Raw genomic sequence first — 25,725 nt, forward strand, 5'->3', positions numbered from 1 at the left:
TACCATGTGTTGTGCTATACATCAAAGGTATGCCAGCATAACAACAGTAACTAAGAGGAGCAGGTCTTCTCTTTTTTTTTGTTATAAGAACAGCTTGTTGCACAGGGCATGTTAGCACTTGTAGAAACAAATCAGGGCTGCCAGCGATGAAGTGATGAAACAGATAAAAGGATGAAGGGTGGGGTGGTGGTCAGGGGGGGATATAGGAAAACAAAGAAGGGGCACGCTGTGTACCGGATGTTTAGCCTTTGCTCAGGAAGTGAGGGAAGAGTCAGAGAAGAGAACGCTGACACTCACCTCCTTGCTTACTCCTGTCAAGATAGATGGATACCCTTCGTGCCAGACCTGCGAGCGGGGGACGGAGGAGGAGGGCAGAGAGGAAGGAGAGCGGGAAAGCAAAGCAAGCAAAACATTAGCAAAGAACCCCCATGTGCATGCAGACCCACACCTCTGCATCACAAAGAGGAGCTGTGGAAGCTGCACAGGACCCCCAACCTCCACACCTGCAGGACACCGAACGTCACTCCCTTCCCCACAGACAGAGGTGGTTAAGTACTCAGATCCTGTACTTAAAGTGGCCCTATTCTGCTGATTTTCATGTTCTTATTAGTATTTAGTGCCTCTACTACATGTCTCAATGCTTTGATGTTTGGGGTTTTAGCCTGTGCAGACCATTTACATGCACACAAACCTATACAACACACTACAGGGAAGGGAAAACCCCAGTACATAATAGGGCCTCTTTATGTAGTAAAAGTTCAAAATTTTTACCATTGAAAAATTCAACGGGCTCATTCTGCACAATTGCTGTATTTCAATAGCATAAAGTATTATAATCCAAAAGTACTTAAAGTATCAGAAGTGAAAGTACCCAGAATGCAGATGGCTCTTTCAAAGTATTGTATTAATAAAGAATATGTACAAGCATTCTAATATTGTAGTTTGTCAATTTGGAGCCGATTTTAGAGAAAATACACAATTGATAAGTAGTACTGCATCTTGTGTATTTATATATAAAAATAAACTAGTTAATATGATTGTCAAATAAACGTAATGGAGAAAGAAGTTGAAAATTGACTCTGAAATGTAGTGGAGTAGTAGTATAAAGTGATATTAAATGGAAATACTCAAGTAAAGTAAAATTATCCCAAAATAAGTAATGTACTTGAGTAAATGTACTTAGTTACTGTCCACCGCTGCCCACAGGGGGCGCAGCAGGCCGGGTGAAGACAATCTGCATGTTTGTGTGTTGTCATGAAAGTTTGGACGAGTTGGAATAAAGAAAAATACCTAAATTAAAATAATTTAACTGGTTTGAAGGTGTGCTAATTAAATAAAGACGTTCATTCTATCACTGAAAACGACCAGCAATAGAAAGATTTGTTGTTGCGGCAGTTGGGAAAACTGCTCGCTGCCTTGTTCATCCTCCCTCAAGGTGAGGGGAAAAACACAAAACAATGTCAAAGAATGGGCAAAGAAACAAGCCAGACGAGCACAGGCAGTACAGAGAGGGTCACTGATGAAGAACAGGAGGAAAACCTGTTGTTGGACCACAGGGACATTATTAATGCCTCTGAGGCAATGCAAGGAATGGAAGAAGAAAAAAAAAACACAAGCTCATAATAATTGTGCTCTATCTGGGAGATGTTTTTAAGCATTGGTCATAACTCTAAACTGATTATCGATCCAGGATGTGGGGAGATGGTGTTTGGGGATGTTTGTGTTAGATTGCAGTTTTTTGCTAACTGTAAAAACAACATTTGAACCCCTGAATTTGAAGCTTGACTCTTCAGTGAAAGCTTCTCGGTGGAGCGGCTGTTTATTAAAATTGATGGCTCATCTGCAGGCGGACAGAGACTGTCACCAACGACACTTCCAGGATAACGAGCGCGCCATTAAATGTTACATCTCGCTGCGGGAGAGTCCTCCGCAGGGGAGAGTCTCTCGGGGCCGATGGGTGGTGAAAGTCAGATGGACAGGCTGCTAGTTAAGGGTATCGTCTATCCGCGGCCCCCCCACAGACTGTGACTGTGTGGCTCTGCAGTGATGTAAGACACACACACCTCTCTGCTCAGATAGACATTTAAACAGAGCCTGACTCTAGGCTCTCAATGTTCCCAATTAGCTAAAAAAGTATGTGTTTTTCTCTCTTTAAGGATGTTATGTTATGTCAGTTAGGAGGATCATTTCTGATTTCTGAGAAACATTGTGGAAAGGGAGCTTTAGCCAAGCAAGAACAGATTATGTTTACATTTTGATAACATTTGCGGACATTACTATTTTATACTCTGTAAAATGTGTAACTATGTACATTTACATTTAATCTTATCTAACAGTCACTTTTCATTGCTTATTTATTTTTCTATTTATTTGATTGCAGTGAGAGACGCTTGTGAAATGCGGCTATACCTACAGTATGACGGAGTTGGCATATGTGATCCGGGCGAGGCTGACAACAAGTTGGATCCTGTTATTTTTGACTGATCAATGTTCATCCAGACAACTGACAAAAAATAAAGAGCTGCCCACATTGTGTCAAAAATAATCTACAACAGTGTGGAAGCAGAGTTCCATTTATATCTCACGTTTCATTTCATTGCATCAGGTCAGATCAGTTTTTGTAAAAGAACATACTCTCATGCTCTCTGCTAGATTTTACAATACGACTGTTTGCATCAGTTCAAACTTCTCTGGGCAATTTTCTGAATCTAAATATTTTACTTTATAAAAATCTTTGGTAATTACCCTGTTCTATTGCTGTGAGGGAGGGATTTATTATGGGGTTGCTGATTACATGACATGACATGACATTCATGTCATGTGTTTAAAGTGTCTGCCATTTAAAAACAATAATTTGTGTCCTTTTTAACTTTATATTGTCATTCAAGTTTAAAAACTTCAACTAATGAAATTAACAAAGCTCAATTATTGTCATAAATGTTTTAGACGGACCTTATTTCAAATCATTGCAAAAGTAGTTTTTCAACAGTTGAGTAATTTCTTGCATTTAAATAACTGTTTGGATGTGTTCCAGTCAGGCTTTCGACCACACCACAGCACAGTGGCAGAACTTCAGTGTTAGTATTATTAGATCTCAGTGCAGCGTTTGATACTGTTTACCACAACATAGTACTAGACCGACTGGTCAGAACTAGACATGGAGAAGCAGCATTCAGTTATTATGCTCCAAATATCTGGAACAAACTCCCAGAAACCTGCCGGTCCGCTGCAACTCTGACTACTTTTACATCAAGGCTGAAGACTTTTCTTTTTGCCGCTGCTTTTAATTGAACTATTCATATCTTAAACTGCACTGTAACGTTTTATTCATGTATTCTTTATTTTAATGTTTATTTTATTATCTTTGCTTTTCTTAATGTCTTTCATTTTTGTAAAGCACTTTGAATTGCCTTGTGTTGAAAGGTTTTGTATGAATAAACTTGCCTTGCCTTATTTTAGCTGTATGGTCATATTCATTTATATATTTTTTTCAGCCTGACACATTCATTTCATTTTTGCGGTGCTTGAGTGTGACTGGGAGGGGCGGGGCAGTACTGTGGGGGTATGGATTGGAGGAGGGGGGGTTATGATAGACTAGAGAGTGGTCTTACTGTGAGCTCCGGTGCCGGGCTGACCCCTGGTGGTAGGCAGCATGTCGGAGAGACCCTGCCACGCCGTCACCATCTCTGGGTTCTTCTGGTCTGCGAAGTTCTTCCAGACACGTAACGCTCCATCGTCTGGAGAAAGAAGGGAGGGGGTGAAGAGTAAGAGCCAGGACAAAAATAGAGATGCAGTGAGAAACAGCCAGAAGAAGGTGCAGCACAACACTTGTTGGTACTCTTAATGGATTTTGAAGTGCATGTTGTGCAGAAAATGTTGATGCAAAAACGTGTGTGAACATGTGTTGGAAATTACACACACTGACAAAAAGATACAGAGCCAGCCTCAAAGTGTTACGTATTCTCTTTTCCAGGTTCATATCAGTATGTAGTGTCTCTACTGGGACATGTATCCATGCTTTAATGTTCAAAAAGCTCTTTATTTGTCTCATACTGCCTGTGCTGCAGCACCTCTTTTCACCCTCTGTCTGAAACCAGAGCCCAGTCTGCTCTGATTGGTTAGCTGGCCGGCTCTGTTGTGATTGGTCAACTGCTTCGTGAGTTTCCTCCCCTTAGCCTATCACCTACAATGTGTTGAAGCGCTAGCCATTAGAAGCGTAAGTGTAAACTCCCTCTGCATTAAACTTTTAGATTAGAGCCTTTGCATGCACAAAACACTACACACTACAGACAAGGGAAAACCCCCAAAAGCATCATAGGGCCTCTTTCAGATATCCAGCAGCAGTAAATAACCCAATTAAAATGACCTTTCCTAGCTGTGAGTGACATATGATTGAAGCAATGATTATAATCTAGTTATTTAATTAATTGTTTTGAAATGAGCCGTTACTTAAAGTACTTAAGTATATATATAATTTAAGTATATTGATGCCAATGCTTCTGTACTTTTACTTCAGTAAGATCTTGAATGCAGTACTTGCTCTTCTTTTGGCTTGCGCTCCAACACATCGTACGTACAGTAAGAGCTTTTTGAACATTAAAGCATGGAGACATGTCACAGTAGAGACACTACATACTGATATCAACCTGAAGATGAGCATAATGTCCTCTTTCAGAGAATCAAGAGAGAATGCAGCACATAAACAGTGTAGCTGAAACACAGCTACACTAAGACACAGAGACAAATATAAAACATGCACTCTTATGCAAGAGCTATTATAACCTATAAAAGTCTCTACTTGATTTACATTCCGTGTATTACTTTTTTAATGCTGTATATTTTTTATAACCAATGTCTTCCTAGATATCCTCCTCAGCTGACTGATGGAGAGAAGCCGAACAAGTGCACATTACATTTTGATGAGATGGAATCTAAACGCATTAACCCCCGAGCTTTATCAAGTTTGCAGGAGAGGGGCAATAAATTACAGCGCTCACTCTCAGTTTAATGTAGCGCTGTTAAGACGAAACTAAATAAATGTGTGTTTCTGTTGGAATGTGGACTTGTTCTCTACACTTCCTCTGGGTCATGGAGACAAAGCCGTGGAGGGTAACTGCTGCGTTGTGTTGATGAATGATAATGAATACACATGAGTGCTGTGTGTGTGTTTGTGGGGGTAAGAGTCAAGTGTTTAAGGCTTGTTGCTGCCTCGAATGAGTCTCGTTGCGATTTCCAAAGTTCTGGTGGGTGTGAACATTTGAGCTGCTCGCTCAAGAAAACTCTTTATAATTGATCAGCCAAGGAGGATCTGTTCTTGGCTTGGTTTGTCTGAGATCAGGATACCAAGGTAATCATGAACATTTGTGAAAGGTTGCATCATGGGTAAAGGAAGAACCTTAATCATTTGGGAGTGGATCAGATAAGGAGATTTTGTGCAGCATTCAATAATAATAAATTGGTTAAAAATGTACCGAGTCAGGATCACATTTTTCAAAATACTGCAACGATTCTAGCACTGTTGCCATATCTCGCACGGTTTGCATACATCTTTGCATCCGCCCCCATAGTTAAAGAGTTCTTTTTTCGGCCCATGCTACACAAAGTTCCACCAAGTTTCATGAACGTCGGGCCAGCAACATTTCCGTTATCGTGACAAACAGACAAAAAAAACCCCTCCTTAGTCAAAGAAGTAAAGTAGGCTTGAATCTTCTTTGGGGCGTCCATGTTGTTTTCATAGTATGAATTATAGCCAATGAACAGATTCAAATTAGAACAATGACTTCTCAACTCTGGAAATTGGACCATCCGAGGGGCATGTGAAGGAGATCTGAGTGTTACTCTGAGTGTGTCTCACCTGTTGCAGTGAGCAGTAAGGAACAGTCGTGTCCGTTCAGGTACTCCATGGCGGTGATGCGAGTGTAGCGAGGGTTTCCGTTGTAGAAGTAGTCCAGCCTCTCGCCCTTCTCCCAGTCCCAGAAACTGCAGTAACCAAACACAGACAACATAGGATAAGACATGATTAAACTGCTATGAATTTTAAATGGAATCTGACTCATTTGCATGTAAGGCCTGATTAAGGTTTTTATTCTCTGACCAGATGCTGTCCTTGTCGGCCACGGCGATGCAGGTGTTGAAGGGGTGGAACTTCACAACAGATGGTACTCCAGGGTTGCGGTTGATGAATATTTGATCATCCAGACGGGAAACACCTGTGTTGGGGGGGAGACAAGACAGAATGGGAACATGTGTAAAAAGGAGGAGAATGTCTAGAAAGTGTGAAATCACAGATTTGATTTTTACTGCTTCCCGCCTCCTGAAGCTTCTCCAGAGTCTAGCCTGTTTGTTCCTATTGAATATGTACATTTACAAAATATTTGGTTTCCTGTTACAGCTAACAATGTAATAGCTGCCAGAAAAATAATAAAGGTTGCTCTTCACATGATCAAAGAGAAAATAAACCCAATGATGTAATGACCTGACCAATATCGTGATAAAATGTCCTGACATTTTACAACTGCTTGAACGAAAAATACTTGCCTGTACCTGCGGTAGAAATAGAAACTCCAACTTCTTACATAAGTAAAAGCAGAAATACTAAATTGTAAAACACAATGTTAGCAGTAAAAGTCCCGCATTCAAAATCGTACATACCACAAATTAAAATACTAACTGTGCAAAAATGACTGCATTATTATGATGGTGGTGAATTCATGTTTTTTATCAAAGCTGGTACATTTTCCCTTTCTTTGTTGTATTCTGTTTTGGCTAATTAACGACATAAATAAAGCAACAAAAGCTGTCGGGTAGATTTAATGGAGTAAAAAAATATTCAATAACCATCAGGAGTTCTGAAAAAAAAAAACCTGAAAAGATATTATATTATCAGTTTCTATTTTTACATTTTCGGTGGCTACCAAGCCTCAGTAACAGACTCAAGCAGCAGCTGTTCAAGCCGTTTTCATGCTTTTTTTTTTTTTAGATCTGGCCTCATTTACATACAAAGAACATGTTTCAATCACTGAAAACTGTAATGTAAATGTGTAACATTAGAGCAAACATTGTTTTATTTGATATGATTTATCAACTATATAGTTTCTTCAAAATTAAAATTAGTACATGTCTGAATTATCCATATCCTGCTCAGTGTTGTGTAAATTATTGAGTGTCTATGAGTGTTTAGTGAGTAATTTCAGTGTGTGCTTGGATGAAATTTTAAATCACATTATTTTAATTTCGGCATGTTGTTTGGGTGTTTGCAGATTAAAGAATGTATTCTCTAATTAAGATGAGACTGATAATGCCGGTGGGGAAAATTAGGATTTGTAGCTGCAAATAGGACAGGTCAGAAGCAAGGAAAAGCAGAAGAAAAATACATATCTACTTTATGAAAGAGCTTTAAAACCAGAACATACTGGAATGAATGAACCAGTGTGGGAAAAATAAAAAATAAAGTATTACAGTTATACAGTAGGACCGGAGGCAAGCAAGAAAAATAAACCAAACATACAGAAAATAAATCTGGTTCATAGCTTAACACTATGTTGTCATGGCAACAACACACAAGCCTGTCCTTGGCTACCTGAGCACTCTCGAGACCACCGTCATGAGATGAGAGAGAATCTGGAAACTCCATCATGAATTCTTCACGGAAGGAAAAAAAATGGAGTTGGAGGGAAAAAGATTCTGAGGCCTTTGTTTAAAAGATGAGCAAGACCCTAATCTTCATAATCTTCATCGATTAGTATTTTGGTTGAGCTGTTTGAAGACACAGTCGATATAACTGCTGTAACATCTGAAACCACCCCAGGACTCCAGGACTGTATGGTATGTTTTGCGTCATAAGTGGAAAAAACACTCTAGTAAAATCAGGTTAACGAGACAGAATCTTTCTATTGCTCATCTTCTCTTCTTTCTATCCTCACTGACTCCGTCTCGCCTCCTCTGTCCTCAGCCCCCCCCACCCCTCTCATCTCTATCTGGAGGGAACAGACTGAATGAGGGCAACCCTACTGCTTCTCTCTTTAAAAAAAGAGGGGAATTTAGCAAGCATTCAGGAAGCGGGGGGAGACATGTGCGAAAGAGAGAGCCTCAGCTCTGACGCCTATCTCCTCGTGACTGTGTGAGTGTATGTGTGTGTGTGGATGGGGGCTGCCAATGACGTTGGGGTGTTAGCTATTCTCTTTGAGAAAGTTCTGGATTCACTTGAGGAGTTTGCTTGCACCCAAGGCTCTGTAAAGTGTGTGTGTGTGTGTGTGTGTGTGTGTGTGTGGGGGGGGGGGGGGCTGTGAGTCACAAAGGGGCTGTATCTGACTGTGTCGAAATAACCGATAATTTAGTACCAAGTAGGTGCTGGCATTCTGAAACGTAAAAGTACACGTTTTACTGGAGAACTATCGGTGACTACCAGTGTTATGTCGAAACAATAACATTTGAAATAGGACATTTAACATTTCCATTGTGGTCATCGGTTCCTATAGACGAGAGCAAAGCTACGTCACTGCCTGGTGAGATAATGGCCCCGCCCACTTTCCGGTGAAGAAAAAATAATTGGTGCTAAGCAGATTGTGCAGAATGTTTTATGATGCCTTAAAGCTACGGTGTCGTGTTTTGCATGTCAAACCTTTGGCAGCAATTACAGCCTCAAGTCTTCTTGAGTATGAGGCTACACGCTTGGCACACCTATCTTTGGGCAGTTTCTCCCATCATTCTTTGCAGATCGTCTCAAGCTCCATCAGGTTGGATGGGGAGCGTCGGTGCACAGCCATTTTCAGATCTCTCCAGAGATGTTCAATCGGGATCAAGTCTGGGCTCTGGCTGGGCCACTCAAGGACATTCACAGACTTGTCCCAAAGCCACTCCTTTGTTATCGTGGTCGTGTGCTTAGGGTCGTTGTCCTGTTGAAAGGTGAACCTTGGCCTTAGTCTGAGGTCCGGAGCGCTCTGGAGCAGGTTTTCATCAAGGATCTCTCTGTACATTGCTGCATTGATGTTTCCCTTGATCCTGACTAGTCTCCCAGTTCCTGCCACCACCATGCTTCACTGTAGGGATGGTATTTACCAGGTGATGAGCGGTGCCTGGGTTCCTCCAGACATGATGCTTGGCATTCAGGCCAAAGAGATCCTTGTTGGTTTCATCAAACTAAACAATTTGGTTTCTCATGATCTGAGAGTCCTCTAGTGCCCCTTTCACACCAACGCGGTTCCCGTTCTAGCTCCTCTAGAGCTTTTCTGGTTTGGAACCGGTTTTTATTTTCAGCCCCTGTTTTGTTCACACCGCCCCAAGCCCGACTGGTGCTGCCTCTGCTGTGTCATGCCGTTACCGTTTACGTTGCTGATTTTCTCCCCAGCGGTGCTACGGCGATCACAATAACAACAAGGGGGGCTGCGTTGGGCCGATGATCGTGTTGCTTTTAATCACACAAAGCCAGATTAAATTAGAACGAATTCTCCCACCATATACTTTTCTCCATAGTGCCGTGGTTCATTGTTTATTAATGTGTTTCAGCGGCATTTACCGACCGCTGTAGTGCTGCTCTTCCACCGGAGTGTATTCTCCCGTTAGCTCAATACAAAGTATTCACTGTCTGACTGTCACACAAGCAGCTGATACATATCCCCAGTTCCCCTTAAGTGAATGTGTTTCAGTCTGAATTGACGCTGTTTGGCTTCACAATGCTGTTATGAAAATGTCTCTGGTATAAAATGGGTGAGGTTAGCATAGCAACCGAAGCTAAACTGACTATCTTGATTACTTGTTGCTATCCTATTGTTGCATAAGCCGTTTTCTACAGGCACATTTTACCTTTTCATTATGATTCTACTTGTGATAGTCGGACATGACAACCTGTGCAGCCCATGTATTGATTCCATCCGATAGCTGCTATCATACAAAACAACTCTTCTGCCTGCTCTCCATAATGATCAATAACAGCGAACGGATGGTCAAAGTAAGGCACAAATAAACAGAACTTTGCTCAGCACTACTGCTTGTTACAACTTTTATTTGCCGTACTCGCCTTTAACTGTTAGCTCAGGTTAATCTCACCCACCTCCGAAGTAAGCGTGACGTATGCGGTTCTTGCTTCTAGACCGACAATTTTTGGGTGCTTGAAAAACACCGGTTTTCGGAGTTTAGAGGTGGGTCCGCTGTGGTGTGAACAGGAAAAAAACGGTGATTTTCAGGCTTTAGCTCCGAACCGGCCCTGGAACCGCGTTGGTGTGAAAGGGGCATAGGTGCTCCATGTGGGCTTTCATGTGCCGTTTGCTGAAGAGTGGCTTCCTTCTGGCCACTCTACCATAAAGGCCTGATTGGTGGAGTGCTGCACAGATGGTTGTCCTTCGCTTTCATGTGCCGTTTGCTGAAGAGTGGCTTCTGGCCACTCTACCATAAAGGCCTGATTGGTGGAGTGCTGCACAGATGGTTGTCCTTCTGGAAGGTTCTCCCATCTCCGCAGAGGAACACTGGAGTGACCATCAGGTTCTTGGTCACCTCTCTGACTAAGCCCCTCCCCCCCCTTTGCTCAGTTTGGTTTGGGCAGCCAGCTCTAGGAAGAGCCCTGGTGGTTTCGAACATCTTCCATTTTTAAATGATGAAGACCAGAAAAGAATAACAATTTTTTTAAATATTGGGCTGTCTTATTTATTCTCTCTCACACACAACCTGCCGCAAACGTTAAACCCCTTTACTATTCAATTAAACACATTCAATGTTTATTTATTGTAAAAGCAATTGGGCTATTTTAATCACACACACACACACACACACACACACACACACACACACACACACACACACACACACACACACACACACACACACACACACACACCCCCCCCCCCCCCCCCGCCCCACACACACCCCCCCCCCCCCCCCCGCCCCACACACACACACACTTCTCCGCCTCATTCTGTTTTCATTTACTCGTTCGTTATCTGACCAGCTTCAATCTTGTAGGCTACTCACTTCGTTTCTTGTAGCCCTCGAAAGGGTTTTGGAGGTTGATGCCTCGGTGAACGTGAGTTGTTTGACTTTCTTGTCCGCAGCAGCAGAAAGCATTTTCGAATGTTTGAATGAATCAAAGTGGGTCGCCACCGTCGATTTTCTCTTATGCTCCAACACACAGTTGCACGGGGTGCAGAATAGTTTCGTCCCACTTTTTGCCCGGTCTTTAGTAGAAATGTTCGTCGGTAAATGAGATGGATTCGATTTTTTCATCTTGGTGTTTTCTCTATCGTGTGAGCTCCACACGTTCACTCTATACAGTGTTGTTTACATTCTGTGATGCGCGAGCTGATGACGTCACGTCAAGACGAGTTCACTTTTTTTTCTTCTCAACTTTGTGTGGAAAAATGCGGGGATTATGCAGCCTTTTGATAAATATGCGGCCTTTTAAAAATCTGCGCCATTTTGCTGATTATGCGGTAAATTCTGCGATCGCAGAATCGCGTTTTTCTGGAGGGTCTACTTGATACATACAGTACCTGTCTCTGAGGTCTACAGAAAATTCCTTGGACCTCATGACTTGGTTTGTGCTCTGATGTGCACTGTCAACTGTGGGACCTCATAGAGACAGGTGTGTTCTTTTCCAAGTCATGTCAAATATATTTAATTGACCACAGGTGGACCCCAGTCAAGTTATAGAAACATCTCAAGGATGATCAGTGGAAACGGGATGCACCTAAGCTCAATTTTGATTTTCAAAGCAAAGGGTGTGAATACTTATGTAAATGTGATATTTCATTTGATTATTTTTAACACATTTGCAAAAAATTACATCATTATGGGGTATAGTGTGTGGAATGTTGAGAAAAAAATGAATCCAATCAATTTTGAAATAAGGCTGTAACATGACAAAATGTGAGAAAAAAAAAAGTTAAGAGGTATGAATAATTTCCGGATGCACTGTACATTATGATGCTAATAAGGTCAATTTTAATCATAAATCTCCCTTTAAGTCAGCCGTTCCCAGCTAGTCATCCACTGGCAGACTGACCGGACATAGATCCTCTATTTCTTTCAATTAAACTATTTATTTAGCGCAAGTAAAATGACAGAAAATGTTTTCAACAAAAAGGGGGCAGGGCCACAACGTTTTTGTGTTTTTTACCGTTTTTTTTTTAATGGCATTGAGAACTTTGGTTTTCACTGGTATTCGTATCGACCATACATCTCTGGTTTCACTGGTTCTGACTAGGGTAGATTACACTCAATCTCCGGCCTCCTCACTGCATACTTACTTTCATGTCAGAAACAAAGGGGCACCCTGGTCGTGTCTCAGTCTGGAGTTCACCCTGATTTCCCCTCTAAATACATTTAATTCAACATGATTCTGGCAAAATCTCAGCGCTTATATTCTGTGATCTTTGCACTTTATTTGACACACTGTAGGTAGAGCTTCTATCAGAAACGACTGTAGTACAAAAGGTAAGAATCCTGTCCTCTAAGCCAGGGACTTCTGTCTGTCCAAATATATTAAAGTACATAAGTTGATGCATTTGGAGTCCAAGGACAGGCCAGTTTATTTATAAAGCACATCAAGGTTAAATTCTTTTTTATTGGAGTAACAGAATACATGGGACAGTAATGAGAACTGTTTGCAGTTCTAATAAGTAATTAAAGTTGCTACAAACCAAACTGAATAAATAAACATGAGGTCCCTGAAGCTAAATGACAAAAAGGAAATATATGCTGTCGAGTGATGACAAAGCAAAGTAGAAACTCTGAACCTCATACCCCCAATCCAAGCCTCAAAATCCTTGAAAGCCACAACAATAAAATGAAAGTGAATTATGCTTGCGCATGCTTCAGCAAAGTGACTTTCTTCCGTCTTCACTCAACTTAAAGTGAGTGAAGGTGTGCTGTGCCATTTCATCGAGGTATTGATGCCTCTTATTGATGGCCAGTGGTCTCTAGTTAGTGAAATATACATATTTAATGCCAATTCCTTTGCCTTTTCACTACCATGTGGTTCACGGTAAACCTCAGCGCTGGTATTATGGGAGCAACTTTGGGTCAAACTTGGTCATTTTTTGTTATTTTTTTAAACGCTTCATGGTTTCCGGATAAATCACCAGCCTTTATGTTATAACAATGGATGCCCTACTTCTTATCAATTAGAAATAGTTCAATCCAAATTGCTCCTTTAGGCATGTCTACGGAATGAAAGCGTAAGTCGCTATGGACAAAAGTGTCAGCTAATATGACATGTAAAATATATTTTCTTAAGCACGTTGATATTATTCTCTTTAAAGCTGTTACTGCTGACCCGTTTGCAAACAGTTGCTTATTTATACTTTGAACACCAACATTTGAGGTTGTGTTTCTGGCCACCCGGCCAATGCCAGTCTCAATTTCACTCTCTTTTTAGCGTTTATAAAAAAAGATCTTTCCAGCTAGCCTTTAGCTTGCTTCCTTCTTAAGCAGCTAGTCGCTTACTTTGCCGTTTTGCTGTTAAGTGCTCTGCAGGTGGTGAACAGAATGTAAGCTACTGTTACTGACCATGTTGAAAATTGTGTTGATTTACAAACAAAGCTGAACAAAAAAAGTCTTTAAAGACAATAGCCCATTCACATTACACTTTAATCCACTGTTTCTATAAAGAGTACACTTTATTGAATCTTTCAATGTTTGTTGTACAGCATGTCAAAGAAACAAATCATCATTTTAACATGCATGTTTCATCTAATTGTGTGTGTTAGAGTGTGTGCGTCACTCACCTTTGTGTGTGATGTTTCGGCTCTGCCTCCTGACGCGGGTGTTCCTCAGAAACCTCCACTGCCGCTCCATCCTCACCTGACTCTCCTGGTCATGCTCCTCTGGGATCTGAGAGAAGGAGTCAGAAATGTACTGAACTCTATATATACAGTATATATTTAATGTATAATAATCGTACTATTACATTAATAAGTTAATATTCATATAATTATTATAGTGCACATATACGTTTTTATACTCTGGCAATATTGTTTCTTGAATGCCTATCAAGCCCCTTTAAATGAAATTGAATTGAGGGATGCACCTCATCACTGCACTTTTGTAGGCCCTTCTGATGTTACTCCTCGCCTCTCTTTCCTGTCATTCACTCCCTATTTCCTACAGCCCTCAAAGGCCTCTCTGGTCCCTCCTCTGTTGGAAGAGCCAGAACTCTTCTCTGGATGATAAACTCAACACTGGAGGTGGTTATCTGAAGTACCTGCTCAAAAGTCAAGTGAATCTCTGCAAGGATTTCTTGTTTGGAGTGATAAGAACAGTCTGTCATCAGGAATAAAAAAGATTTAAATACAAATAAAGGTTTCCTTGATGATATCATTTAGGAACTGTCTTAAAATGTGAACTTTGATTGGTGAGATATAATGGTTTCTAATTCTTATAAATATGGGATTTATGTTATAATAAAATAGGGAAATATGAGTGTAAGTATTTTACTGTCTACAGTACATACATGCATATATATCAAGAACATTTTTTATGTTACTAAAACATCTAGTAATCAAATGCAGAGGCAGTTATTAAATATAACACGTATATATATTTGTATGTATATGTTAGCTTAGTTCTGTACTTCTAGTCTTATTGCTAAGTTAGTCTAGCCAGTCCATCTGTCTACTTAACACAGAGACAAGATTCATATTGACCTTCTAATTTTGTTGTCAATGAAATGTGTACGAAATCTCACAAAATGTGTAGTGTATTCTTTACGCTAAGCTTGGCTAACCAGTCCATCTCAATACATAACAAATGTAAACAAGATGTAAACTGATATTGTTATTTATTTCCTCTGAAAATATGGTTGAGCCAATTTCCCCGTACTGTTTCATTCTGCTCTACACTTTAGACTAAGCTAGGCTAACTGCTCCAGCTCGATACATAACAAAAACAGACAAGATTGATATAGATATTCTTATGTTGTTTCCTAAAAGGAAAGGTTTGATGCATTCCAGTCTGACCTTATGCTAAGCTAGGCTAAATACTCAATACAGAACACACAGAGATTTTCTAATTTTGTTCTCAGAAATAAATTGTGTAAGCAACCCTTCAGGCTCAGGTTCTTTATTTGTACCCGTAGGTAGATTTTGTTTGCAGAGAAAAAGACAAGAGATCCATCCTGACAGACTCTAAAAACAAACACAAACAACAGACACATCTCTAATAAAAGGACTAGGAAAAAGTACAAGTTAACCCTGCTCCGTCAAATCTTAAAACATTTCCAAAACATTTAAGAAGGAAAACACTAGTACAAACATGGACATTCAACATTCATAATTAAATACATAAATAAAACTGGATAAAACTGTTTTTATACCGCTTCGTTCTACTCTTTGGGACAACTAACCTCCGGCTCCAAGGAAAAAGCTTAAAGGGGACCTATCATGCAAAATGCACTCTTGTACGTCTTTTATACATGAATATGTGTCCCCGGTGTGTCAGGGAACTCACCAAGTGTCAGAAAATACAACCCTCTCTATTTTCCTCCATACCCAAATCTCTAAAAACGGGGATACAACGGATCTGATACAGACTGATCCAGATTTGAATTATTTTCTACATCACAAAAGGGGTGCTCCGCTTAGTGGTCAATTTTCACCTATCAGGGGAATGTGGGGTTGGGCCACGGCCGGCCATTGCCCCTCGAAAGCGCTGGAGACGCTGTAGTACATATACATGGCCACATTCTCAACAAAGTAACGACATGACTCCCAATATTAATTGAAATGCTTTTATGGATTTAGAAAATGATTTTATTGATTTAAAAAAAAAAAAAGATCTCTTTTTCTCCCCGCTGCAGCCCAGCAGCTGATCTCAAAGCACGCTCCCCTCTCCTGCAGGGGGGCGTGGTCAGCTGCAGCTCACAGAATCAGCCCCCTGCAAAAACAGCGCTGGAAAGAGCAAATGGAGCGAAATGAGGCATGGCTAAAATGCAGGATCTGTTTGGTATTTTGAAAAAAACCCGATATTTATATACTTTATATAGGTATGGCCCTACAATATATTGAGCAAATATAGCATGATATGTCCCCTTTAAATTCTGAGTGCAGAGGGTGGGAGTCATGGTCTAATATGGAGCTGGATAACCGCTGTACCTGCCTGAGGTACAGGGTCTCCAGGTTTAACTGTGGCTCACCAATCAGTCTGCTGAACCACTTTACGATCTGACTCATACCTCATTCACACCAACGCAACTCCGGTTCAAGCTCTGTGCTAGAGCTTTTCAGGTTCAGAACCGGTTCTTTGGTTTAGCTCCGGCTCTTCTCACACAGCCCAGAGTCCGACTGGTGCTGCGTCATTGCGTCATCGTTTGAGTCATGACGTAACCGTTTGCGTGCCTGCTTCATAAAGCCAAACCGCGCGGAAACCCCTTACAGCTGACACCGACAACAACAACAATAATGGCCGATTGTGCTCCAGCTTCCTCTGTACCTCTTTGGAAGACCAGATTCCCAATAGGTAGCTGGTCTCTTCAGTGGACCACTGCTGCTTGTTAAGTTTCTCCATCGTTGTGTACAAACTGGATAAAACGCCGGCTTTTTGTTGTTGTTCAGGAGTTGATCCCGCCCCTGCCCCTGCCCCTGCCCCTGCCTCGACGTAAGCGTGACGTATGCGGTGCTTTTGCTCTGGCCGGATAATTTTTTGGTGCTTGAAACAAACCGGATTCCGGAGCTAAGAGGCTGCTCCGCTGCGGTATGAACAGGAAAACCCGGTGCTTTTCAAGCTCCAGCTCCGAACCGGCCCTGAAACACCGTTGGTGTGAATGAGGTATCAGAGAGGTTCTGCTCTTTAAAGTCAGGTTCCCAAACCATGACCTTAATGAAAAAGACAGAATTGACTCGATAAAAGCACGATAAAACATGACCATCATGGTTTTGTCAATATTAAAATAGGGCAGTCTCCTAAAACAGTACCTTTAAACTGTTTTTCTTAACTATTCCTCTACAGCTCAGTATCAGCCCACACTTTTCTTCTAAGACCATTTGGATCATTGCTAATACAAAAGTGATCAAGTTGTCTCATCACCTTACAGGCCCGAATATTTAGCTAAGTACAAAGTTAAGTGAAGCTTATGCCTATACTTTAAATGACTCAAGTAATCAAGTTCACTTTATGCAATCACATATGTTGAGCAGAGGGAATTAAAAAAGTTATGACATTACTAAGTCTTATGTAACAGAATGGCCTCCACAGATTTAGTCCAGCCTTCAGTTTAATGACTCCTTTCTTTAACATGACATTCAATATGCACAGTGTAATATGAAGCTGATCTGTCATTTTTCAAATATTATAATTGTACATTAAAAACTAGGCCTTTGCTATTAGTGTGCATATTTGACAGATGAATAAAGGAAAACATAGGGTGAACAACAGAAAAAAGCTGCTGCAGTGTGTGTGATTTTAAATGCTGGTTTCAGTGTGTGCTTATTAACCTGTTACGCCCCAAGCTTGTTTTTAAGGTCTCAGGCTAGAAAATGACCTTCCCAGAACAAATGACCATTTCTTCACTTCTAAAAGCGGTAAATTAATAATCTTTTTTCTCAAAGCAATGATAAACCAGTGAGTTGGATGTAGAAAAGTCAGAATCAATATAGAATTTTTTTATTTTCAAGAAAATTCAGTTTGAACATAGTAACACTTTTTAAATGATAGTGTCCGTCAAATAAAAACATTAATTGTAGTGAAAACCACCCTTGAATGATGGGATAGTAGACTACAAACTTTAGGAATCCAAAATATAACATATAATAAGTGCCCTGTATCAAGATTGACGCATAACAAGTGATATTTGACCTTTTTAGAGAGATTTAAAAAAACAAAAAAAAACACTTCTGGGGTCATTTGTGTGCATTTTCCATATCTCTGGCCCCGGTCAATTTTGATGATTGACATCTCTTTTTAACCGTTAGAGCCAATAGAAACGAGGGGAAGTTACGAAAATCCATCTAAACATTACCCATTGGTGAATGAGTGATGCGCAGCCAGAGTGCCCAAAACCGGAAGCTGTCATACACTCTCGTAGCTATCATAGCAGCTATATATGATAACTCAGTTTTTGCCATAAATATGACGGTGGATTATCAGTAATCATTTCAAAGTGACACAGACACATTGGATTAACATTGGATTAATCTTCAGCAGCGTTTTATGCGTTGTAATGCCATTGAACACAATTTTTGATTTTTGATTTTTGAAAACAGCAACGGTAACCCCCTGATCCCACCGGAAGCGTCTGTGCTGCGCTGCGCTGCGACTGAGCCGCGCTGCGGCCTCCTCCTGCGTCATAACCCACCAGGCGCGTTTCAAAACGTTGCGGAAGCGGAGCGTCATTTTTTTTAATGACTTTCACAACATGTTAAACTATTGAATGGCTCTGTACTGTACATACAAGTATTCATTAACTTTAAAACATTAATATTTACCTTCCACTCCAATAACTCCACCGACTAAACACCAGGCCTTGTCCTTTCTGACGTTGTCTTTGTAGTATTGATGGGTTATGTCATACAAAATAGTGTGTTTTTCCACTTCGATGATGAAACGCTCTTCGTCCATTTTGGGTGTCGTGTTGTGAAAGGGGGTGTGCAAACGGGTTTATTTGGGGGATGGGCCTGGGCCGGATGAACGTTCCACTTCCTGTCTGCGCTGCGCCGCGTCAAAAAGAGGATTCATCCTATATTTTAGAAATTCCTTGCGGCGAGGAGCTTCTGGGACGCTTCGAGCCGCGGCGCAGCGGGTCTGGTGGAATAGCACCCATTGACTAGAGTGGCCGCGATCGCTAAAAACGCTGCAGCCGCAGCTCAGCGCAGACGCTTCCTGTGGGATCAGGGGGTAAGACTTACTTTCAGTTTTGGTCCCGTAAAGCTACGTTGTGTGATGTCTGGGTTTGCTTCTCCTGCCACGAGTTTTGGACGCTCAGTGATGATAATAATACCTCTAGAATCTGTGGAATCTCAGCTTTAATCTGATATCTTGTGCAGATCCGTAAAGTAATAAAGTATTTATACCTTGAGTTCTATGCTAAGTGCGTTAGCATTTTTTTGCTCAGGGCTAATTCAGAGGCACACACACACACACACACACACACACACACACACACACACACACACACACACACACACACACACACACACACACACACACACACACACACACACACACACACACACACACACACACACACACACACACACACACACACACACACACACACACACACACACACACACACACACACACACACACACACACACACACACACACACACACACACACACACACACACACACACACACCACCTTTGGAGTGGAGTTTTATGGCAGCACTCAACATTTTTGCAAATGCAGCATTCTGATTCGCGCTACGGCAAACTCCTCTCCTCTCTTTCACTTACTAGTCCCATTCAATCATCTCTGTGCTTTTATCACCTTTTGTTGCCTCTTCTGGCTCCATCTTCCTTTTACTCGCTACGCTCAGACACGTTTCTTTGTTTTTTACCTCCAACACCTCTGTTCTTCCTCTTCGCCCTCCGTGTATTCTCTTCTTTTTATCTTACTTTCATGTATTACTTGGTCTTTCTTTCTGCTTTCTCTCTACATCCCCCGTCCCTCTTCTTGCCCTGAATGTCTTTGAGTTGTAAATATTTTATTACAAGTGAATCTACTTTTCTCTCTGTATCAGCTGCTCTGTCTCCTGTGCTCACATCAATTTCTTATACAATTCCTATTCTACCCTCAAAACTCTCTCCTCTAACTGACCCTCATTATTAACTCTTTCTGAAATAATTCCCTTCTTCTTCGGTTAACCTCAACATAATCTGCTGACTTGTTTTCCCCCCCTGGGGAGGAAGGCATGTTGAGGCTGTTCAAACAGGCGGAAGCCTAATTTCATTTTACAAAATTCGGCAGAGACTACTGTGCACGGTCAAAAGCTGCTCTTTTAATCTGAAATTCTCCTCAGGAGGACATTAAGTTATGAATCAGGGGTGCTCAGTTATTCAGGAGAAGCGTGTAGCTGCAGCAGCAGGTGCTTCCTCACAGGGGGGGGGACCGGACTTCATTACTTTCCAAAATACTTCACATGCGCCTGTCCTCAGATGGCTCGGGCTCTGCTGCATTGTAAGATGCCTCACTAACCTGGACCTATGACACCACTCCACATCAATATTTATGTGAAAACTGAAAACCTGTCATAGTAATTCTTTGTTGCTTAGCAACCCATCCAAGCTGCTTTTGAATCACTAGTTTTTATGTTGGAGGAATAAAAAAAATAGTTTTTGAATGAGTGATTAAAGTAAGATGGACCTTTTTTTTGTCTATTTTATTGTGTGTAGAAATGTCTGCATTTCTTTAAAGCAGTACGTTGGACTGGACTCAGGGTTCCTGCAGGTTTCGCCAACTCAAATGTAAGACTTTTTAAGACCTTTTTAAGACCACATTGAATAGAATTTAAGACCTATTTCACGGCAATGAAGTATAAAGGAAAATTGCTATGAAAGAAGAAATACGTCCCATAATTACTTTACAAAGTAAATGTATTCATTTTCAACATAAGAACAATGACTGAAGATAAGAGAGAGAGAGAGAGACAGAGACAGAGACAGCGACAGACAGACAAGAGCTATATTCAGAGCTCTGCTGCCTTGGATACACTATTTCATCGTTGCTGTTGTAAGATGGTGTTTAGCTACGGTATTTAGCGTCAACAGCACCTCCGCTTTTACGGACCCTCCACACAGCGGCGTGCGTTGAAGCTTCAACGCTTCTGCCAATTCACTTTGAATGGGGTGACGTCACGCTTGCCGAACTGAATTGTGGGGAGCGTAGCTACGACGGAAGCTTCAGCCAATCAAATCCCGTTTATGAAAATCTGCCAGTACAACTGCTAGCCAATCAAACCGTGTGTATGCTGCGAGAGCCATACCGCAGGTCATTTTTATGTTCCATAAAATGGAGGAGAAAATAATCATTGCGGTCGTGAATCACCCGGTGCTGTATGATCAGTCTCTGTTCATCTACCGGGATACAAACTGGAGGAGCCAGGCATGGAGGGAGGTGGCAGAGATAGTGGGTGAAACTAGTAGGTTTTCGCCTGTTTGGGGAGTTTATATCCAGTGTACCTCGTTTAAACATTGAATGGACAGCGAGCAGGCATAGACAGTATATATAGCCAGCATGGAATGTTTTTTGCTTTGTATGTCAGGGTTGGGAGATTCATGTGATTGGTTGTTGGTCGCGTTGACTCCCCAAGCTTCAGACACGCCCACCGCCAAGCGTCAACGCACGCTGCTGTGTGGACGCTCCGTTAGGGTTGATGTAGACCAAAACGTCGCCCGGTGTTGTTGCGTGAGCTGCTGCACTAGCTAACGCTCCACTAGCTAACGCTACATTAGCAAAACAAACGCTAATTTATTTTTGCAAAAGGTGCGGCGGGCTTCAAACACGTTCCCCTCCACTGGTTTCAACCAAGCACTAAATTAGATGTTTTCCAACAAAATACGGTTGAACTTACACTTCCCCATATACATTTGTAAGTAGATTCGAAGATACATGAGTTTTTGACTGCCGCTAGTTGAAGCTTGGTTGCTAGGTTACTAGCTGGGTGTTCTCCAATGAGGGGCCGGGGGAAACAAAGTTAGTGATTACTGGTTCCATGTTGATCTAATTCAATACAAATTGTCTGGGGGAACTGAAAGGCTATTACCGTACTGGTTACTTTGCAGCCCGGACATTTCCCCCAAAACACATATAGACGCTATCGCAACACAGAAGTACCTTTCAAATCCAATCATTTTTAAGACCTTCTAAATCATATTTAAGACCTTTCTTATTTTTTTGGTCATATTTAAGACCTTTTTAAGGCCTTAAATTCAGATTAGCAAATTTAAGACTTTTTAAGACCCCGCGGGAACCCTGTGGACTGCAATTGTTAAATGCATTTTATAAAGCGCTTGTCCAGGACTAACGACCCCTCAAAAGGAGTCAGAATTAACACATTCATGCAGAGGCTGCCAGAAAAAGACACTCAAACAGTTGGCCATGCCATTGGGAGCAATTTGGGGTAAGTTTCAGTATCTTGCCCAAAGACACATGGTAACAGCCGACCCTCTGACTGGAGCAGACCGACCCTCTAACTCCTGAGCCACAGCCCCCCCCCCCTCACACATGTTTCAAAATGATAAAAGCATGACTTTGTGGCCTATTGTTGAATCAAACACACACAGACACACTGATGGGATGGAGTGAAAAGAAGAAAAGAGAGGACAGTACCTTCATGACGGGCTGAGCGAAGTACTTGGCGCTCCAATCACAGAGGCCCGTCTGCAGGGAGGCGCTGATATAGTTCCTGTGGCACGGCTCGTCACCATCCTCCCCTCCCTACACAGACACATACATTTTCCCGCAGTTCAAAGAGTTAACTAAAGAGGTAACTAAACAACCAAAATCCCCCCCCCACAGACTGGTGCGGCCCCTACCTGCTCCGGTCCCTTTTCAAACATCTTGCGTGTGCGGGGGAACTGGTGGGAGTGGGGCGCCTGCCCTCCCGGGGTGGGGGTGTAGGGGGGCCGTGTGGCCGGGGGCTCTCTGGCCGGGGGTTTGGGAACCTCATTGGTCAGACTGGAGCTGCTGGCGCTGGGCATGGGGGGGGAGCCACTGGAGGAGCAGAGACTTTAATGTAAGGACAGGAAGTTAGATTCCATCAGCCTCACCTTTCATGTCTAAAGATAAGTTCGCAGTAATGCACTATTTCACCAATTCAATCCAACCAATTGAAGGACTTATATCACATTTTATCTGCAAGCGAACTTCATACTGATGAATAATATATTGTTCTGATGCTCTGCATAGATTGCCACTGATACAAAAAACGAATGCATTGCATACAGTGTGTGCTACTGTAACTGTATAATATTTACCTCTCACAGACTGACTATAAAGTGACGCTTTTAAAAGGAACTAGTTTATCGGTGGTGTTTGATGACTTGAAGCTTAAAGCAGGTAATGTATGCAGTGTAAGTTGCCATGGCGATTTAGCCGGGTTAAACCACCTTAGAAGTACGGAAAACTCTGGCTTTAGGTTCAACATACCTCGCTAACCCTCTAATCTGGCTTCATATATCCCCCTCAGATTCCATTCAATTTTTTTTTTTATTTTTGATTACAATTTAGTGATGTACTTCTGGCTGCTTCATAACATATTTTGTTAAGTTAATTTACTTTTATAATTCTGCTACTCATTTTATTTCACCTTGGATGAGGACCTCTAAACATTGTATTTGTATTTTATCAATGCATGCTGGCCTTTTTATTGAATAGGTTAGTTTACTTATTTAATCTAGCATTTTAATCTGCATTGTTCCTTAACTTTGACGCTGTAAAAGTTCCCGCTGTGGGACAGATAAAGGATTTGTGATTGTGAGTGTGAACGTAGCTTTAGTGTCAACAGAAACAAGTACGGAAACCGTCTCTGTTTTATATTTCATATTCATCATATCATATTTATATCCAGGGTTTAGCGTCATTATTAAGTCATTACTTGTATCACTTTTTCCTGTCTGTTCTTGTTCAGGCACAGACCACATAACAAAATATCTTATGAAATGTAATGAATGCTGTGTGTGTGACTCCTTGCTTTTTTTACCAGCCTTGAACTACGTACTAGTTTTTGTCATGAAAACAAAATGAGACATTTGAAGTGGTTTTAGTATTCTTCAAATGTAGGTTCTTCACTCTGTGTCTCAGTCCTGCTGGAAGGAATGCTGCTGTATGCATTTGTTTCAGGCTTTATTGTGGTAATGTTTCTTTGTGTGTGTGTGTGTGTGTGTGTGTGTGTGTGTGTGTGTGTGTGTGTGTGTGTGTGTGTGTGTGTGTGTGTGTGTGTTAGCTGTTCTCTCACCCGGCCTGGTGGATGTGTGTGCCCTTGCTGGTGGGGCTGGCGGGGGCCGACTGGGTGAGAGAGCCCGAGTCCAGGATCCTCTGGGGCCGAGCGTTCATGGTTGCCTGGGGACAAAGAAAGTTTTAATCCTCACGAGAGACACCTGTGGTCTGAAAGCAGCTCAACACACCCTGCATGTCTCTAAAGGTCAACCCAGGGTTTATCATTCAGGTTATGAGCACGTTCACATGAGAGAGGCGGAGAAATTTAAACCAGAAAACAAACATGTAGAAGCATACTGTCAGGAGAGCATCATATGTCAACGATGAAAAGTTGACTATGATATTAGAATTTCTTTTAAATAAATTATTTAAATCATGTACATTTGTACTGTCCAATCCAAGTAGGGAATGAGTCCTTACCCCAAGTGAAGGAGTTCAAGTATCTCGGGGTCTTGTTCTCGAGTGACGGAACAATGGAGCGTGAGATGGGTCGGAGAATCGGAGCAGTGGGAGCGGTACTGCAGTCGCTTTACCGCACCGTTGTGACGAAAAGGGAGCTGAGCCAGAAGGCAAAGCTCTCTGTCTACCGCGCCATTTTCCTTCCTACCCTCACCTATGGTCATGAAGGATGGGTCATGACCGAAAGAACGAGATCGCGGGTACAAGCGGCCGAGATGGGTTTTCTCCGCAGGGTGGCTGGTGTTTCCCTTAGGGATAAGGTGAGAAGTTCGGTCATCCGGGAGGGACTCGGAGTTGAACCGCTCCTCCTTCGCGTCGAAAGGAGCCAGTTGAGGTGGTTCGGGCACCTAGTAAGGATGCCACCTGGGCGCCTCCCTAGGGAGGTGTTCCAGGCATGTCCAGCTGGGAAGAGAGTTATTTTATAATCCCTCACAGCATACATACAAGTGATTCATCTGTAGCAAATTAGCGCTAACAATGCACAGTCTGCGACACTGTGCACGAGGTGTGGCACCGCAACGTGCGACTCAATAGGCTGACACAGATAAGTGAAAATATGATGTGATATGAATGATAAGTGTATGCATTGCTCTAAATTGCTCAGGTTACTTATGCTGTGAAGTCTATGATCATAAAATAAGTAAGCTGGCTTACTGCAAATGTAATTATAGTCAAATCTTTCCTATATTGGCAGTTTTATTCTGATCATTCACACATTCAATCAGTATGCGATTTATTGCCAGCGGTCCTTACTGCATTTGGCAGTTTAAACTGTGTTTCCCTTAGTCTGGAAAATGCCTTAATAGTCTTAATCTTCTTCATATTAGTGTAATATTATTTATGTTCTGATTGGTCAGCAGGCAGTGCATTTCTTTGTGTTGATCTCCAACATAACCTGCTCTTGAGAAGTGAAAGAAGTCCATTTTAAAGTGATGACTGACATTTACCCTTGTTATAACTTCCTACAACAAAGTTTAGATTTAAATATATGCACCTTATTTCACTCAGACATTAAAACAACTCTTATTTTCTTCTAGTATAATTCAAAAAATGTTGGGATACTTTCCAGTGTTGGCCAACTTACAGTGACCAAAATATTCCTATTTTAACATGTGAAAATATCAAATTTCAATTCCCATTTTGCAAAGTTTGGCTAAAAGCCTCAAACTTGATGTCATTAAACGGAGCAGGTAGTACAACTTCTCATTGTGCGTTGTCTAGCGGCTGCTCACAGGGGAGGGGTAAACCTAATAAAGACAATAGAGGCAAAGCATCGTTGATGAATAGCAGAGATGTTGTTTACTCGAGCCAGGTGGAGAGAAGCGCTGTAAATCTAGTTAACAAAGGCAAACGCATTTTACTACCTCTGATTTCATTTCTTTGCTAATTGCACGATTGCATCGAG

The 25,725-nt window shown here is 41.7% G+C and overlaps 1 protein-coding gene across 1 annotated transcript in view; it reads right to left on the reverse strand.

The window, feature by feature from the left end:
• rptor (regulatory associated protein of MTOR, complex 1) overlaps positions 1 to 25,725 on the reverse strand; it is a 259,618-nt gene that overhangs the window by 19,485 nt on the left and 214,408 nt on the right. The window contains exons 14-21 of the mRNA XM_079649716.1: positions 23,881 to 23,984; positions 22,460 to 22,637; positions 22,254 to 22,361; positions 13,716 to 13,821; positions 6,095 to 6,209; positions 5,855 to 5,979; positions 3,612 to 3,737; positions 298 to 345 (exon numbers count right to left, since the gene is read on the reverse strand). Coding sequence (XP_079505842.1) covers positions 298 to 345; positions 3,612 to 3,737; positions 5,855 to 5,979; positions 6,095 to 6,209; positions 13,716 to 13,821; positions 22,254 to 22,361; positions 22,460 to 22,637; positions 23,881 to 23,984 — 910 coding nt within the window. The remainder of the gene's footprint in view (positions 1 to 297; positions 346 to 3,611; positions 3,738 to 5,854; positions 5,980 to 6,094; positions 6,210 to 13,715; positions 13,822 to 22,253; positions 22,362 to 22,459; positions 22,638 to 23,880; positions 23,985 to 25,725) is intronic.

The sequence above is a fragment of the Notothenia rossii genome (assembly GCF_949606895.1).
Source record: "Notothenia rossii genome assembly, chromosome: 1".
NCBI classification, from domain to species: Eukaryota; Metazoa; Chordata; class Actinopteri; order Perciformes; family Nototheniidae; genus Notothenia; species Notothenia rossii.